At 44.1% G+C, this 14,489-nt stretch overlaps 1 protein-coding gene across 2 annotated transcripts in view; it reads right to left on the bottom strand.

Annotated features, from left to right (window-relative positions):
• Positions 1 to 14,489, bottom strand: part of GCFC2 (GC-rich sequence DNA-binding factor 2) — a 42,949-nt gene that overhangs the window by 24,270 nt on the left and 4,190 nt on the right. For both annotated transcript variants that reach the window (XM_073625287.1, XM_073625288.1), the window contains exons 3-5: positions 12,206 to 12,343; positions 9,558 to 9,767; positions 7,003 to 7,100 (exon numbers count right to left, since the gene is read on the bottom strand). In XM_073625287.1, the coding sequence (XP_073481388.1) occupies positions 7,003 to 7,100; positions 9,558 to 9,767; positions 12,206 to 12,343 (446 nt within the window). The remainder of the gene's footprint in view (positions 1 to 7,002; positions 7,101 to 9,557; positions 9,768 to 12,205; positions 12,344 to 14,489) is intronic.

The raw sequence follows: 14,489 nt of genomic DNA, 5'->3' as shown, positions 1-14,489 counted from the left end.
GTGGTGGGTTCCCAATTATTAGGATTGGCGAATGCAGCAGGAAGGGCATTATGGGCAGGACGGGCCTGTTTTTCTTCTTCTTGGTGGCAGCGGGACACTACTTGTGCTTGCCACCTCACCAGCTTGGACTGCACTTATGGGACTCGCCACGTCACCAAGTGTTACTGCAGTGCTGGTTTGACCACGACCGGGGTGTACTAGGCCGCTGGCGCTTGCTAGTTCACCAAAACGCTACCAAAAAAACTGTTAGCGATCGCAGGGATAAGGCCTGACTCTGCGAACGCTGCAGTTATGCGTTTAGTGTTTTGTAAGTGACAGTGATCGATCGATACTGCACTTGGGTGGGCTGGGCCGGGCGGAGGGGAAAAAACGCAGGTGCTAGCAGGTATCTGGGCTGATCCCACTAACACTGCGTTTTTGGGAACCCTAAACTGCTGGGGACGCTAGTATAGATCTGATCGGATCAGATATTGATTCGTTCAGATACTATACCACTAAGGGAGGTGTACGGTGCGTGCGTGGGTGTTATCGCTACTGGCGCTAACCTGACGCTGCCTGGGGCTGGTGCTTGCCAGTTCACCAAAATGCTACCAAAAAAAACTGTTAGCGATCGCAGGGATCAGGCCTGACTCTGCAAACGCTGCAGTTATGGGTTTAGTGTTTTGTAAGTGACAGTGATCGATCGATACTGCACTTGGGTGGGCTGGGCCGGGCGGAGGGGCAAAACGCAGGTGCTAGCAGGTATCTGGGCTGATCCCGCTAACACTGCGTTTTTGGGAACCCTAAACTGCTGGGGACGCTAGTATAGATCTGATCGGATCAGATATTGATCCGTTCAGATACTATACCACTAAGGGAGGCGTATGCTGCGTGCGTGGGTGTTAGCGGTACTGGCGCTAATCTGACGCTGCCTGGGGAGACGCATATTACCGCCGGGCGATCAGGGGACTAAACTTTTATTAGGTAATAAACGGCGGGTGCCCTGACACTATAAAAAATAAACGAACTAACCAGCGTCACCCGTAACAGTTATACGGTGATCAGTGGTGAAAGGGTTAACTAGGGGGCAATTAAAACATTTATTAGGTAGTATATGGGGGTCCCTGTCGCTATAAAACGCTGACGGTGAACTCAAATATTTACGTCCCTAACTAGCGTCACCAGTGACACTAGTACAGCGATCAGAAAAATGATCGCTTAGTGACACTGGCGACGGGGTGATCAAGGGGTTAAAACTTTATTAGGGGGGGGGGGGTTAGGGGGGTACCCTAGACCTAAAGGGGGCTAACCCTAACTGTCCTAACACAGTAACTGTCACAAACTGACACCATGCAGTAATCAGAAAAAAATAAAAAAAACCCTGCTTGGTGTCAGTGTGACAGGGAGGGGGGAGGGGTGATTGGGGGGCGATCGGGGGGGGGGGTGTTTTGTGTGCCTGGCATGTTCTACTGTGTGTGTGTGTGTGTGTAGTGTTTGTGCACTCACATAGATGTCTGCTCTCCTCGGCGCCGGAACGGAAAATACCAAGCCGAGGAGAGATGACATAATTTCCTTTGCTGCTGTTTAGCATACAGCAGCAAAGGAATGTTCTGATTGGCCGGCGGCGATCGCGAGGGGGGGGGCCACGAACGGATGGCCTCCCCCTCACCTTCGATCGCCGGGGGACAAAAGAGGACCGCCTCGGGCACCGGGGGGGGGGGGGGGGTCCGATCGGACCCCCCACCCGCGGGAGGCAGATCACGTAGAGCTACGTGATTTTGCCTGCCCGTGCCGCCTTGCCGACGTATATCGGCGTGAGGCGATCCTTAAGTGGTTAAAGTAGCTGTAAACCCAATGTCATTCTTTCTAAACTGCTGCCATAGGGGTTATCTACAAGGATATACATGCCTCCTGCATGTATCTTTACCTGTCAAATGTCTCCCCTCTGTCTGTTATGAGACCCGAAAAACTGCATATTCTGTGGGTGGGTCTGTTGTCTGGAGCTCGGTGGGTGGAGTCATGATGTCAGTAGACTCCCCGCCCACCTCTACACTCCCCTTGTCAATATGCATTTTCTCCTGTGTATTTCTTATACTGAACTTCTGCTATGATTTCTAACATCCAGTGAAAAGACAGGAAAGTAACCACATGACTTCAGCATGCCAAATCATGGTGAGGTGTGGAACAGCCAATCCTTGCAGAGCTGCTGAAGAAAGGAGTGGGGGAGGGAATTAAAAAATAACGCCTGTGTCTTAGGCTGTCACTCACAACAAGGGGGAGTATTTGACAAAGTTTTTCTCAGTTTGTCAAGATTTTTCTCACTGAACAATAAAAGAGGATTGCTCAGAGATGGATTAACTCTGTGTGGCAAGACTGGGCTCAAATGATAGGAAATCGTATACTCTACAGTAGGGTATCAAAAAAAAAAAAAAAAAAATTTCAGGTTTACATCCACTTTAACCACTTGACAACTGGGCACTTAAACCCCCTTCCTAACCAGACCAATTTTCAGCTTTTGGTGCTCTTACATTTTGAATGACAATTACTCAGTCATGCAACACTGTATCTATATGAAATTTTTATCCTTTTTTTCACACAAATGGAGCTTTCTTTTGGTGGTATTTAATCACCGCTGGGTTCTTTATTTTTTGCGCTATAAAAGAAAAAAGACCGAAAAATCTGTAAAAAAATACATTTTTCTTCATTTCTGTTATAATATTTTGCAAATTAGTAATTTTTCTTCATATATTTTGGCCAAAATTTATACCGCTACATATCTTTGGTAAAAATAACCCAAATTAGTGTATATTATTTGGTCTTTGTGAAAGTTATAGAGTCCAAAAGCTATGGTGCGAATATCTGAAAATTGATCACACCTGAAGTACTGACGGCCTATCTAATTTCTTGAGACCCCAACATGCCAGAAAAGTACAAATACCCCCCAAATGACCCCTTTTTGGAAAGAAGACATTCCAAGGTATTTAGAAAGATGCATGGTGAGTTTTTTGAAGTTGTCATTTTTTCCCACAATTCTTTGCAAAATCAAGGTTTTTTTTTTACTTTTTTTTTTCCACAACATTGTCATATTAGCAAGTTATTTCTCACACACCACATATGCATACCACAAATTACACACCAAAACACATTCTGCTATTACTCCCGAGTATGGTGATACCACATGTGTGAGACTTTTACACAGCGTGGCCACATACAGAGGCCCAACATGCAGGGGAGCACCTTCAGGCGTTCTGGAGCGCCCAGGCCAATTCCGACATTTCTCTCCTACATGTAAAAATCATCATTTATTAGCTAGAAAATTACATAGAACCCCAAAACATTATATATGTTTTTTTAGCAAAGACCCTAGAGAATACAATGGCGGTCGTTGCAACTTTTTATCTCGCACGGTATTTGCACAGCAATTTTTTTAACGTTTTTTTTTGGGAAAAAAACAGTTTTGTGCTTTACAAAAACCAAAACAGTAAAGTTAGCCCAATGTTTTTGCATAATGTGAAAGATAAAGTTACGCCGAGTAAATAGATACCCAACATGTCACCTTTCAAAATTGCACGCACTTGTGGAATGGCGCCAAACTTTGCTACTCAAAAATCCCCATAGGCGACGCTGTAAAATTTTTGACTGGTTACATGTTTTGAGTTACAGAGGAGGTCTAGGGCCAAAATTATTGCTCTCGCTCTACTGATCGCAGCGATACCTCACATGTGTGGTTTGAACACCGTTTTCATATGTGGGCAGGACTTACGTATGCATTCGCTTCTGCATGCGAGCACACAGGGACAGGGGCGCTTTAAAATTTTTTTTTTTTTTTTATTGTTCATTTTACTTTATTTATTTTAGTTTGATGCTTTTTTCCAAAAAAAAAAATTTTTTGACCACTTTTATTCCCATTACAAGGAATGTAAACATCCTTGTAATAGGAATATGGCATGACAGGTCCTCTTTACAGTGAGATATGGGGTCAATAGGACCCCACATCTCACCTCTAGGCTGGTAAGCCTGAAATAAAAAAAAAAAAAAAAAAAAACGATCCTGGCTTCGATCGTAGCGGTGAGTCGGTAGAAGCGCGGGAGGGGCATCCCCTCTCGCCTCCCGTAAGAACGATCAAGCAGTGGAACAGCCGCTATGATCGTTCTTATGGTGTAGGGAATTGCCGGCTGAAAAAGCTGATATCTGAATGATGCCTGTAGCTGCAGGCATCATTCAGATATCCCCGCACAAAGTCAAGGACGTTGTATGACAGCCGACGGGCGGGAAGTGGTTAAAACGCTTTTTTTTTTTTTTTTTTAACACAAAGTTGTCCATTTATACAATATTTCTACCACATAACATGTACATACCAAAAATGACACCCCAAAATAGATTCTCCTACTCCTCCTGAGTACGGCGATACCACATGTGTGAGACTTCCACAGCCTGGCCACATAAAGAGGCCGAGTACAGCTGAGCATGGCTGAGCATGGCTCAGCATGGCAGGGTATGGCTGGGTATGGCGGGGTATGGCGGGGTATGGCGGGGTATGGCGGGGTATGGCGGGGTATGGCGGGGTATGGCGGGGTATGGCGGGGTATGGCGGAGTATGGCGGAGTATGGCGGAGTATGGCGGAGTATGGCGGGGTATTGCGGAGTATGGATGGATGGATGGCTGGATGTCACTGTGCAGCGCTGTGGGCACTACACATCCAGCCCACAGCGCTGCAGCCATCCATCCATCCCCCTCTCCGCTCACAGTGTACCGATCGGTACACAGGAGGGGAGGAGAGGAACCGGCGTCATCAGATGACGCCGGTCTGTTTACATGTGATCGCGCCGTCATTTGACGACGCGATCACATGGTAAACGGCCGCGATCAGCAGCCATTTACCGGGATCCGTGACATGATGCGGTCACGGATGTGTTCGGGGGCGCGCGAGAGGGGAATTCTGGGAGGACGTCATAGTACGCCCTCCCAGAGTTAAGCAACCGCCCTGCAGCCGTCATTCGGCTATGGGCTGGTTGTTAAGTGGTTAAGTAGGGGGTGGAAGAATAGAATAGCGAGAGAAACTGAGGCCTACCTTACCCAGGTTCCAGGTAATGTATCTACTCTGTCCGGAGGAAACACAAAAACTGATCAGTTCAGCAGGGGGACTTCCTTTTAACTACTTGCTGAGCACCCTATAGCAGTTTTACTGCAACAGGGTGCAGTATCACACATATATATGTATATACATACACACATACACACACACGATCCCGCACGCCGATCAACGGGTACCGCAGACCCGATGTCGGCCGGCACCCTCCGAACGCTCTGTACACAGGCAGAATGGCAATCTGCCTATGTAAACAAAGCTGATTGCAAAGCAGAAACATGGATCCTTGCCTTCTTTAGTAAAAGCACCTCACCCACAGTAAGAAAACAACAGCTAGGCACACAGTTAACCCTTTGCTCGCCCATGATGTTAACCCCTTCCCAGCCAGTGTCATTAGTACAGTGAAAGTGCATATTTTTCAGCACTGATCACTGTATTAGTGTCACTAGTTACCAAAAAAAGTGTCAGTGTCTGATTTGTCCGCAGCAATATCACAATCCCGCTATTAGTCAGTTATCGCCGCATTACTAGTGAAAAAAAAATAAATAAAATTACATAAATAGTTTGTAGACGCTATAATTTTTGCGCAAACCAATCAATATACACCTATTGGGAATTTAACCAAAAATATGTAGCAGAATAAATAATGGCCTAAATTGATGAAGAAATACGATTTTTAACATTTCTTTTTATTTACAGCACAAAAAATAAAATGCACAGAGGTGATCAAATACCACCAAAAGAAAGGTCTATTTGTAGGAAAAAAAACACAAATTTTATTTGGGTATAGTGTCGCACAACCGCACAATTGTTAACGTAACGCAGTGCCATATCACAAAAAATTGCCTGGTCATGAAGGGGGGGGGGGGGTAAATCTTCCGGAGCTGAAATGGTTATAGTGTATTTGGTGATGTGTTTCCTGTTCCTGTTGGAGGAGGTGCCTATATCGCATGGGCTGACCTGGAAGACTGTTTGGGAAAATGTTTTCAAAGAACTAACCCATGTAACAAATGAATGGTCTTTTAATGCACAAAGAACCAGTGCCTGGTTCAGCGGTGAAAGGTTCCCTGTTCATGCCTGAGACTCACTGGAGAAAGGTGAGACAAAAGGGAGTATCCTTGACTTGGTAAGCACTCCCTTTTCAGGAGACTATTTTCTGCAGGAGCAGCACGTGTACACAGAAGGGCAAGGAGTGGGTGTCCAAGTCTGTCTGGCCTGACCAGGTCGACATCTGAGGGAAAAGTTCAGTCTCTGCTACAGCAGGCTGAGGGTCTAAGCAGACCCAACAGCCAGCAAGCTGAACACTTATTTTCTATCTGTAATGCTGAGAACACCTTCAAGGATAAACCTTGTGTAAAGGTACTTGACTAAAAGTGGGCAGGAACCCTAAGAGCCCTTTCACACCAAGAGCACGGCCGCATTAGCGGTAAAGCGCCATTATTTTTAGCGGCGCTTTACCATTGTTTTCGAGGCGCTTTTCGGCTGCTAGCGGGGCACTTTTAACCTCGGCTAGCGGCCGATGAAGGGGTCAATGGTGGCCGCAAAGCGCAGCTGCTGAGGCGCTTCGGCGGCGCTGCCCATTGATTTCAATGGCCAGGAGCGCTTTAGGAGCAGTGTATACACCGCTCCTAAAGCATCCCAGAGATGCTGCTTGCAGGACTTTTTTAAGTGTCCTGCCAGCGCAGCGCCCCCGTGTGAAAGCACTCTGGCCTTCACACTGGGACTGCAGATGAGGCATTTTTCAGGCACTTTACAGGCGCTATTTTTATCGCTAAAGCGCCTGAAAAATGCCTCCAGTGTGAAAGGTGTCTAAATGTATGTTTCTGAGTGAAATCGAGTGCCTGGAAAAATCTCCATTGCTAAACTTCACACCAGATAATTAGAAACAAGTAGTAAACATTTAACCAGGTATACAAATAGGTGAAATGCAGACCTGTTGATATTTGACAGCTTTTCTTATCTGCTGCTCTTCCCAGCGGTCTTGCTCATCATTGTCTTCTTGGTTTTCTCTGCCCGAGTCACTGCTCGACCCTGCAAAACAAAATGCAGTATATGCATTTGAATACACTACTGTAACCACTGCAGTATGTGCATTAATTTAGCATGGCTGATGTTAGCAACTATACTCTGTACATCATTCCAGACTAATCAGCATTCCCCCATTCTGTTTCCAACCATACAGAGCAACATGGATTGGTATCTTCTCCTGCAACAATCAGGTAATAAGCATTACCGACTTCAGGCACTGCAGCAAACAAACGTAAATATTTTCTATGAGCAATATGATGGCCAGGAAGTCTGTTGCAATATAACCAATAAGTGAACAATTTGAAAAGGAATCCGTCATTATCAAGTATGAGTATGTTTTTTTTGTACATTTTAAGATTATTTTTATTATTTTTAAATAAAATATTCTATCATGTATACATATATAATACTGGGTTTTGTTTGTCAAAGAGACTTCAGTCATTTAAAATATCTTCACTTTTTATAGGTTTCCGGAACCTGAACTGCAACACTTAAAAGAAAATGTCAAACAGCCCTGCTGAGCACCAATACCCCAGGCACAAACAGTATATGTTGGTTAAATAGCTGAACTTATGGGATATGTTTCTTGCCAATCACCAGAAGGGGGTAAATGTATTTGTTTTTCACATTCCCAGTAAACAAAGAAAATGTATTTAAATACCAATTCAAATTGATGCCCCTCCTGTATCCCCACTAAAAAGATTCAGCCACACTATTGGTCCTGGAGCACTTTGTCCCTGGTACAAAAAGTGAGGGGAAATCCAAACTTTCTAAGTGGTCAAGAGGTGACAATCAACAGAAAGGGGATATTTTCCAACTTTGAAGAGTTCTCCTTTTACTACCTGCCATGCCTTTGGCACAGGAACGGAAGGGAAATCTCTTGGACAGCACACAGAAAAAAAAAACAACCCTAAGGGCCCTTTCACATGGGCGGACTAATGGGGTCCGCTTGTCAGTTTTTCAGACTGACCCGATCGGACCATCCATTGCCCTCAATGGACACTCACAGACATCCTGTCTGCTAAAACAGACTGAAGGGGGATCTGTTCCCCATCCGTCTGGTGGATCGGATGGTAGTCGGGTGTAAAACAGAGAGGCGGTCCGTTTACATCTGACTGCCCATAGAGGAAAGCGTGCTGTGTATGCATAAGTGGAGCGGATATGGACCTGTCATCAGCCTGCTCAGCCAGGATCAGCGGACAGATTCAGCTGACGGAGTCCGCTCCATGTGAAAGTGGCCTAACAGGGGTCTTATCCATCTCCTATCCGAAATAAAAACAAAAAGCTTTGGCTAACCATGCTTTATAAGTTTACTGCTTCAGCTTCCCCAACTATAAACAAACCGTTATCTATTTGGCTTTGGACAACAGTATAATTCCAGTAGCTCATTTTGCACTTAAAGTATAACAAAAAGGAGATATTCCTTCACTGGAAGGATAATGCCCCACCCACAGTATCCTGATGGCGCCTTAAATTGAACTCGGTGTTACCATTGTATAAACTTACCTATGCTAACCGAAACTGTCCTGCCAAATTTGACAAGATATGGTCAGGTTGGATAGATGCGTGGGGCACACTGGGGGAGGATGACCACCGAGATGATGCTGTTGGACCCGCCCGGTAATAGTTTACCATTGTTTTAATCTTCTGAATGCCTAATCATTGTTTGAGCTCTGTGAACCTAGCAAGATGGATGTGGTCCTTTTCTGGCCCTCTCTCCCTCCCCCCCTTTCCTCCCTCCTCCCCTCCCCCCCTTTCCCTCCCAATCCCACCCTTCTCCCCCCCCCCACCCCCCATCTCCAAGACCTTCTCAATTAATATTCCTGGAACCTATTTCTTTGATCTCATCTCCTAATGTGATGTAACTCGACACCTCTGTACTTCTTTATCCTGTTTCAAAATGTCGCTCATTCGTCTTGGGACAACTCATGCGACAATATTTCTGTGCACAACTGTGTATATGCATCACTTGTATTGTAAAAATTGAATAAACAGTTCTTTCTTGTTAAAAAAAAAAAAGTATAACAAAAAGACATTTTTTTTTTGTTTTGGATAGAGTGGAGAGGTATTAGAACACCTATCAGTTTGTATTACTGCCTGTGCCCCTATTAGGTAGATTTACCCTCTCTATTTGTCCTGTTTACCGTTATCATTAAAAGCGAAAGTAACAGAAAATCCCACATTTTGGGTTGCTCTAAGAAAAGTAATAAAGGGAAAATCTTCCAATGGAGACACTAGTTCTGGTGACTTGGGGGACTCCAAGAGATTCTTTTAATTTGCAGGGATTTCTTCTCACTTTCTGTTTTGGCTATGGGACAGGAAGTGAAGGTAATTATCCCAAATGGGACAAAGATGGCAAAACCAAACCTTCCTTACTCTATCCAAAATGCTTTTAGCTCTACGTTAATAGAGAGGAGAACTGTGATTACTTGTTTATGGTACATGCAGCAGGAATCTTACCCATTTCTTCAGCCATCTGCTCATTTAAAGTTTTCACCCCAGGGGCAAACTTGATCCTCCTCTCATGATCATCCAGCTCATTGTCACTTTCGGACTGGCTAGAATCTGAGACTTCATGAGACACTTGCAACGATATGAAAGCCCCTTTATTCCGTGCCAGTTTTCGCTGTCTGCGAGCTGCCCGGATTTTCTTAGCACCCGGTATTTCACCTGCGCTGAACAGATATTGCATAAAGATTTCAAGCCATGTCTAAACTATAAAAAAGGAACTTCTGTTAGGCATATACAGTATATTCAATATCATTAAATGTGTGAAATGTTCATTGGACACCACAAATGTAGATATAATGTAAACATTGTGTCCTAATTAGTCCAGTTATGGCAGTGTGAAAGGATGTTGGATTGTCAGAAAACAGCAGGCCATATCTATGTGTGGAAACATGGAAGATTTCAATAGTCACAACGAAAGCACCCTGTCATAATGGCAATGCCCAATGATCAGAATGCTCTGTTTAAAACACAATGTGCCTCTCTTTTGTTTTTGTTTTTTTGTTTTCTTTATTATGTAGTGAAATACAGCCGCAATTTCGGCTGTTATAAGTAAAGAGAACATAAGATACATTGAGTTTGCAATTTAGTCTGTTGAAATGATGAAATATGTTCAAGTATTTGAAAGACCAGATATATATACTATGGTTAACTTGGCAAATGTGCAGGGGGCTCCATGAGGCCCTTTGGTTTCTTATATCCTTTATAGGTATGATAGAGATGAAGTAGTTGTTATTATGTTAATGAAATTGTTTCAAGTCATGAAATGTCTTTTAACATATGGAACATTTTGACTAAGATGCCTATGTCTAAGGAATTGACGTATTTTGTGGTATGCCAAGGAACCATGTTTAAAATAAAGAATTAAAAAAAAAAACAAAAAAAAAAAAACACAATGTGCCTGATAGACAGCTCAAACTGTCCTGTATACTAAGCGAGTCAACGAAAGTGGGTACCTTGAACTCAGCAAGTTCCTGGAAGGTCCAATGTGATCAGAATGTCCCTGAAAGTTTGCCCCATGTGCTCAGCATGTCCCTTGAATAGAGGCTCGGGTGTACTGGGTCCCATGTGCTCAGCATGTCCCTTGAATAGAGGCTCAGGGTGTACTGGGTCCCATGTGCTCAACATGTCCCTTGGACTAATAGGAACAGTTGACTGAGGTACTTTTGTACTGCGCCTTTTTTACTTGTAAAATGTCAGCATGTCCCTAGAAGTGGGTCCCACATGATCACCCATGTGATTGAATAGGGGCTCAGCATGTCCCTGATAGAGTTCTCTGTCTGGTTAGTATATCCCTCAATCAGTGCTCTGAACATCTCTGGTAGAAAATCCAATGTGCCTAGCATGTCCCCAAAATAGCGTTCCATGTGCTAAATCTAGCCCTGGTAGAGGTTCAAGGTAGTTACAATGTCCCTTCCTGAGTATTTTTTGTGCTTAGAATGGCCCCCAATATTATTCAGTCTCCTTCCATAGCTTAGCTGTTGACAGGCTCACAGGACCACCTTTCAATGTCCCATTCTGAGGCCTGTTGTACGAGAAATTACAGAATCTAATGTAAAGACAGACTCACACATTTAAATGGAACTCCAGGAATTCAGCCACTTTGTAAAATGTGCTGGGTTATTATGGGTTAAGCCCAGTAAGATGAATGCCACCTCCTGTACATATATCTTTAATTCATAGTTTACATTTGTACTGAGCACCAGGAGCATACTTGTGGCGATCCAACGCTGGAACTTCTGGTCCCAGCTCTAGCAGCTGCAGAGTCACATGCAGCTGCTGTGCCTGCCCCTCCCCTCTTCCTCCCCAATCACAGAGTGATTTGCATTATGTGAACCTATTCATAAAATCCAAAGCCTTCTGTGAATAAAAAGCAGAGGGGAAGAGCAGGCAGAGATGCTGCTATATGAGAAGATAGCAACTCTCAATAGCTGTACTCCCAGTACTTCGTAATTTTGTCAGCTGTAAGGCTACTTTCACACAGTGGGCGTGTCCGCGATGGCACTAAAGCGCCACTCATTTTAGCAGCGATTTACCGTCGCTTTTCAACTGCTAGCGGGGAGCTTCTAACCCCCGCTTGCAGCCGAAGAAGGGGTTAAAAGCGCCCGTGTTGCGGCGCTTCCGAAGCGATACCCATGCATTCCAATGGGCAGGGGCGGTTTCGGAGCACAGTGCTCCCAAATTGCCCCAAAGTTACTGCTTGCAGGACTTTTTTCCTGTCCCGCAAGCGCACCGCCCCAGTGTGAAAGTACTCGGGCTTTCACACTCGGAGTGATGGGAGGCAGTTTTCAGGCGCTTTACAGGCTCCATTTCTAGCGTAACATGCCTGAAAACTGCCTTCAGTGTGAAAGGGGTCTAAATACCAGAGATAAGTCCAGGAGGTGGCATGCACCTCATTGGACATACCAATGTGGCTGGATTCATGGCAGTTCAGTTTTAAACTTGCAGCTGGATACATTTAATTACATTTTAAAACACACACATACATACCACAGCAAAAAAAATATTTTGGCTGGACAGGTCTGACATTTTAGACACATCTACATCAAGTTTTGCATCCCTATACACATGCAATTACACCGGTGAGATTAGCTACAGACCTGCTTGCGATGGTTGAGATGGAGAAGAGGATGAAGATGTACTAGTGCTTGCAGATTCCGGTGACTCTTCCTTAAAACATTCCAGGTCTTCAGGTTCACTGTGCTCCTGTTCTGAATTGCTGCTGCCGCCTTGTGAATCTTAACAATATGAATTGCTATTATTATTATTATACAGGATTCATATATCAGTGACAGTTTACGCAGCGCTTTACAACATAAGGGGCGACAGTACGATTACAATAAAGTTCAATATAGAAGGAATAGGAGGTTATGATAATTCATGTGTACATTTGGATCCAACACTAAGAATCACGTTTCTTTATATAAACAAAACTACTATACTGCGCTGTTTCTTTCAAATTGTTAGATAGCAGCCAGCACAGCAAAGGATCAATTGCAAAGTGTAAAGTGTAAAATTAAGTGCAGTGCTAATAAACTGTCTCAGCATGAACTGAGGCTAAAAATTTGTGCCAAGTTTACACTGTATGTGAACCACTTGGGTGATGAGAAAACCAAAATGAACAAATGTAATTCCAAACACATTGATTACAATATGCAAATGTTAAATGCTTAAAGCACAAACTTAAAAGGACATTTTTCACTCAATATGATGTCTGAATTATATAACTAATGAGTAAGACAATCAAATGAAACCCATAAAACAAGTGAACAGTATAACGGTGAAGTAAATGTCCAAAAGGGATTCAAAGTCCATCAAGGAATAAGCAAAACATCATTGTGACTTGAAGTGAAGGTTGTGCAAAGAAATTGCTGATAGATGATCTACCACCAATAATTAAAAGGCTTACCAAAACGATTGAACTCAAACAGGCGTACGTCTAATGATGAGTCAATCAAACTTGTGGTGTGATACACTAGGGCAGGGATATGCAATTAGCAGACCTCCAGCTGTTGCAAAACTACAAGTTCCATCATGCCTCTGCCTCTTGGTGTCATGCTTGAGGCTGTCAGAGTCTTGCAATGCCTCATGGGACTTGTAGTTCTGCAACAGCTGGAGGTCCGCTAATTGCATATCCCTGCACTAGGGGATAACAGCCTCTGCAAACACGACCTCCGGTTTGGGGATAAACTCCAGTGATCCCTCTCAATGACAATCCAAATGGGTAGCCCGCAATGGGGGGTTTTATAAAGGGGGAGCCAGATGAATAATTTCTCATTTAATGGGTGCACAACGTAAAAGATGGAATGATCCCAAATTGGAGGATCCAGAGACCAAGAAGTAGGAGCCTTACTATTAGTATGTCTTATCACATAGACTGCCTTTCACTTGGATGTCCCAGGTCTGGAAAAATTTTGCTCCAGAGAGCCATACATAGCCCAAGGTTTGTTTTTTTGGACCAGTTAATTTCAGCTCAGAATCTAGTTACATATTTTAACCTGACCCTTTGCCCCCTTGATTGAGGAGGGTGGCCACCTATCACATTAAATGTGGAGGCTCAGGGGTGGGGCCTTTAAGGGCCCATTCATCAAAGCCTGGTCAGTTATGGTGCATGAAATGCTCAACCACTAATCAGCATCGTATTGCATATTATTATGTGTTGTGCTAGGTCAGCCTATTGATTGTAATTGGCTGTCCAATACACAACATACCTAAGGTGTGTCAAAGTGCCATTAGGAATGAACGGTACCGCATTGCACTGACGTATGTATGCATGCACATTACCGCAATGCAATGAAGTGACTGGGCCCCAAAGGAAAAGCCAAGATTTGCATTTCATCTTGAACTGACCAATTGTTTTGGCATGAAGAATTCACTCCACTTTATTCACACATCGCAAATGTCTATATAGATTTCCTCATATTTTTGGTATTAACCGCTTCCGGACCGCCCACCGTACATATACTGCATTCTTGTACGTGATTTTGCACGCGCGCTCCGCTCCCACTGTGATTGGACACAGCATGAGTAAATCAGCTTGTGTGGCGGCCACCCATCTTCCAGTGTAGACACGGATTAGCGGTGTGCCAATGTAAACAAGGCACACCGCTGATCTGTCAGTGAGGGTAAGCAAGATCTAGTGTTTCAGCTTCAGCTTACCTGCAGTGCATCTGTCCCCCATTCAGTTAGAAAAACACCTCACTAGGACACACTTAACCCCTTGATCACCACTAGTGTTAATCCTTTCCCTGCCAGTGTCATTTATACAGTGCATTTTTTTAGCACTGATCCCTGTATTAGTGTCACTGGTACCCAAAAAGCGTCACTTGGGGTCAGATTTGTCCGCTGCTATGTCGCAGTCCCGATAAAGGAAGGAGAGCAAGG

This window comes from Aquarana catesbeiana, linkage group LG04, assembly GCF_042186555.1.
Source record: "Aquarana catesbeiana isolate 2022-GZ linkage group LG04, ASM4218655v1, whole genome shotgun sequence".
Lineage (NCBI taxonomy): Eukaryota > Metazoa > Chordata > Amphibia > Anura > Ranidae > Aquarana > Aquarana catesbeiana.
The sequence above is the reverse complement of the archived record's forward strand: the minus strand, read 5'-3'. Positions and strand labels throughout refer to the sequence as shown.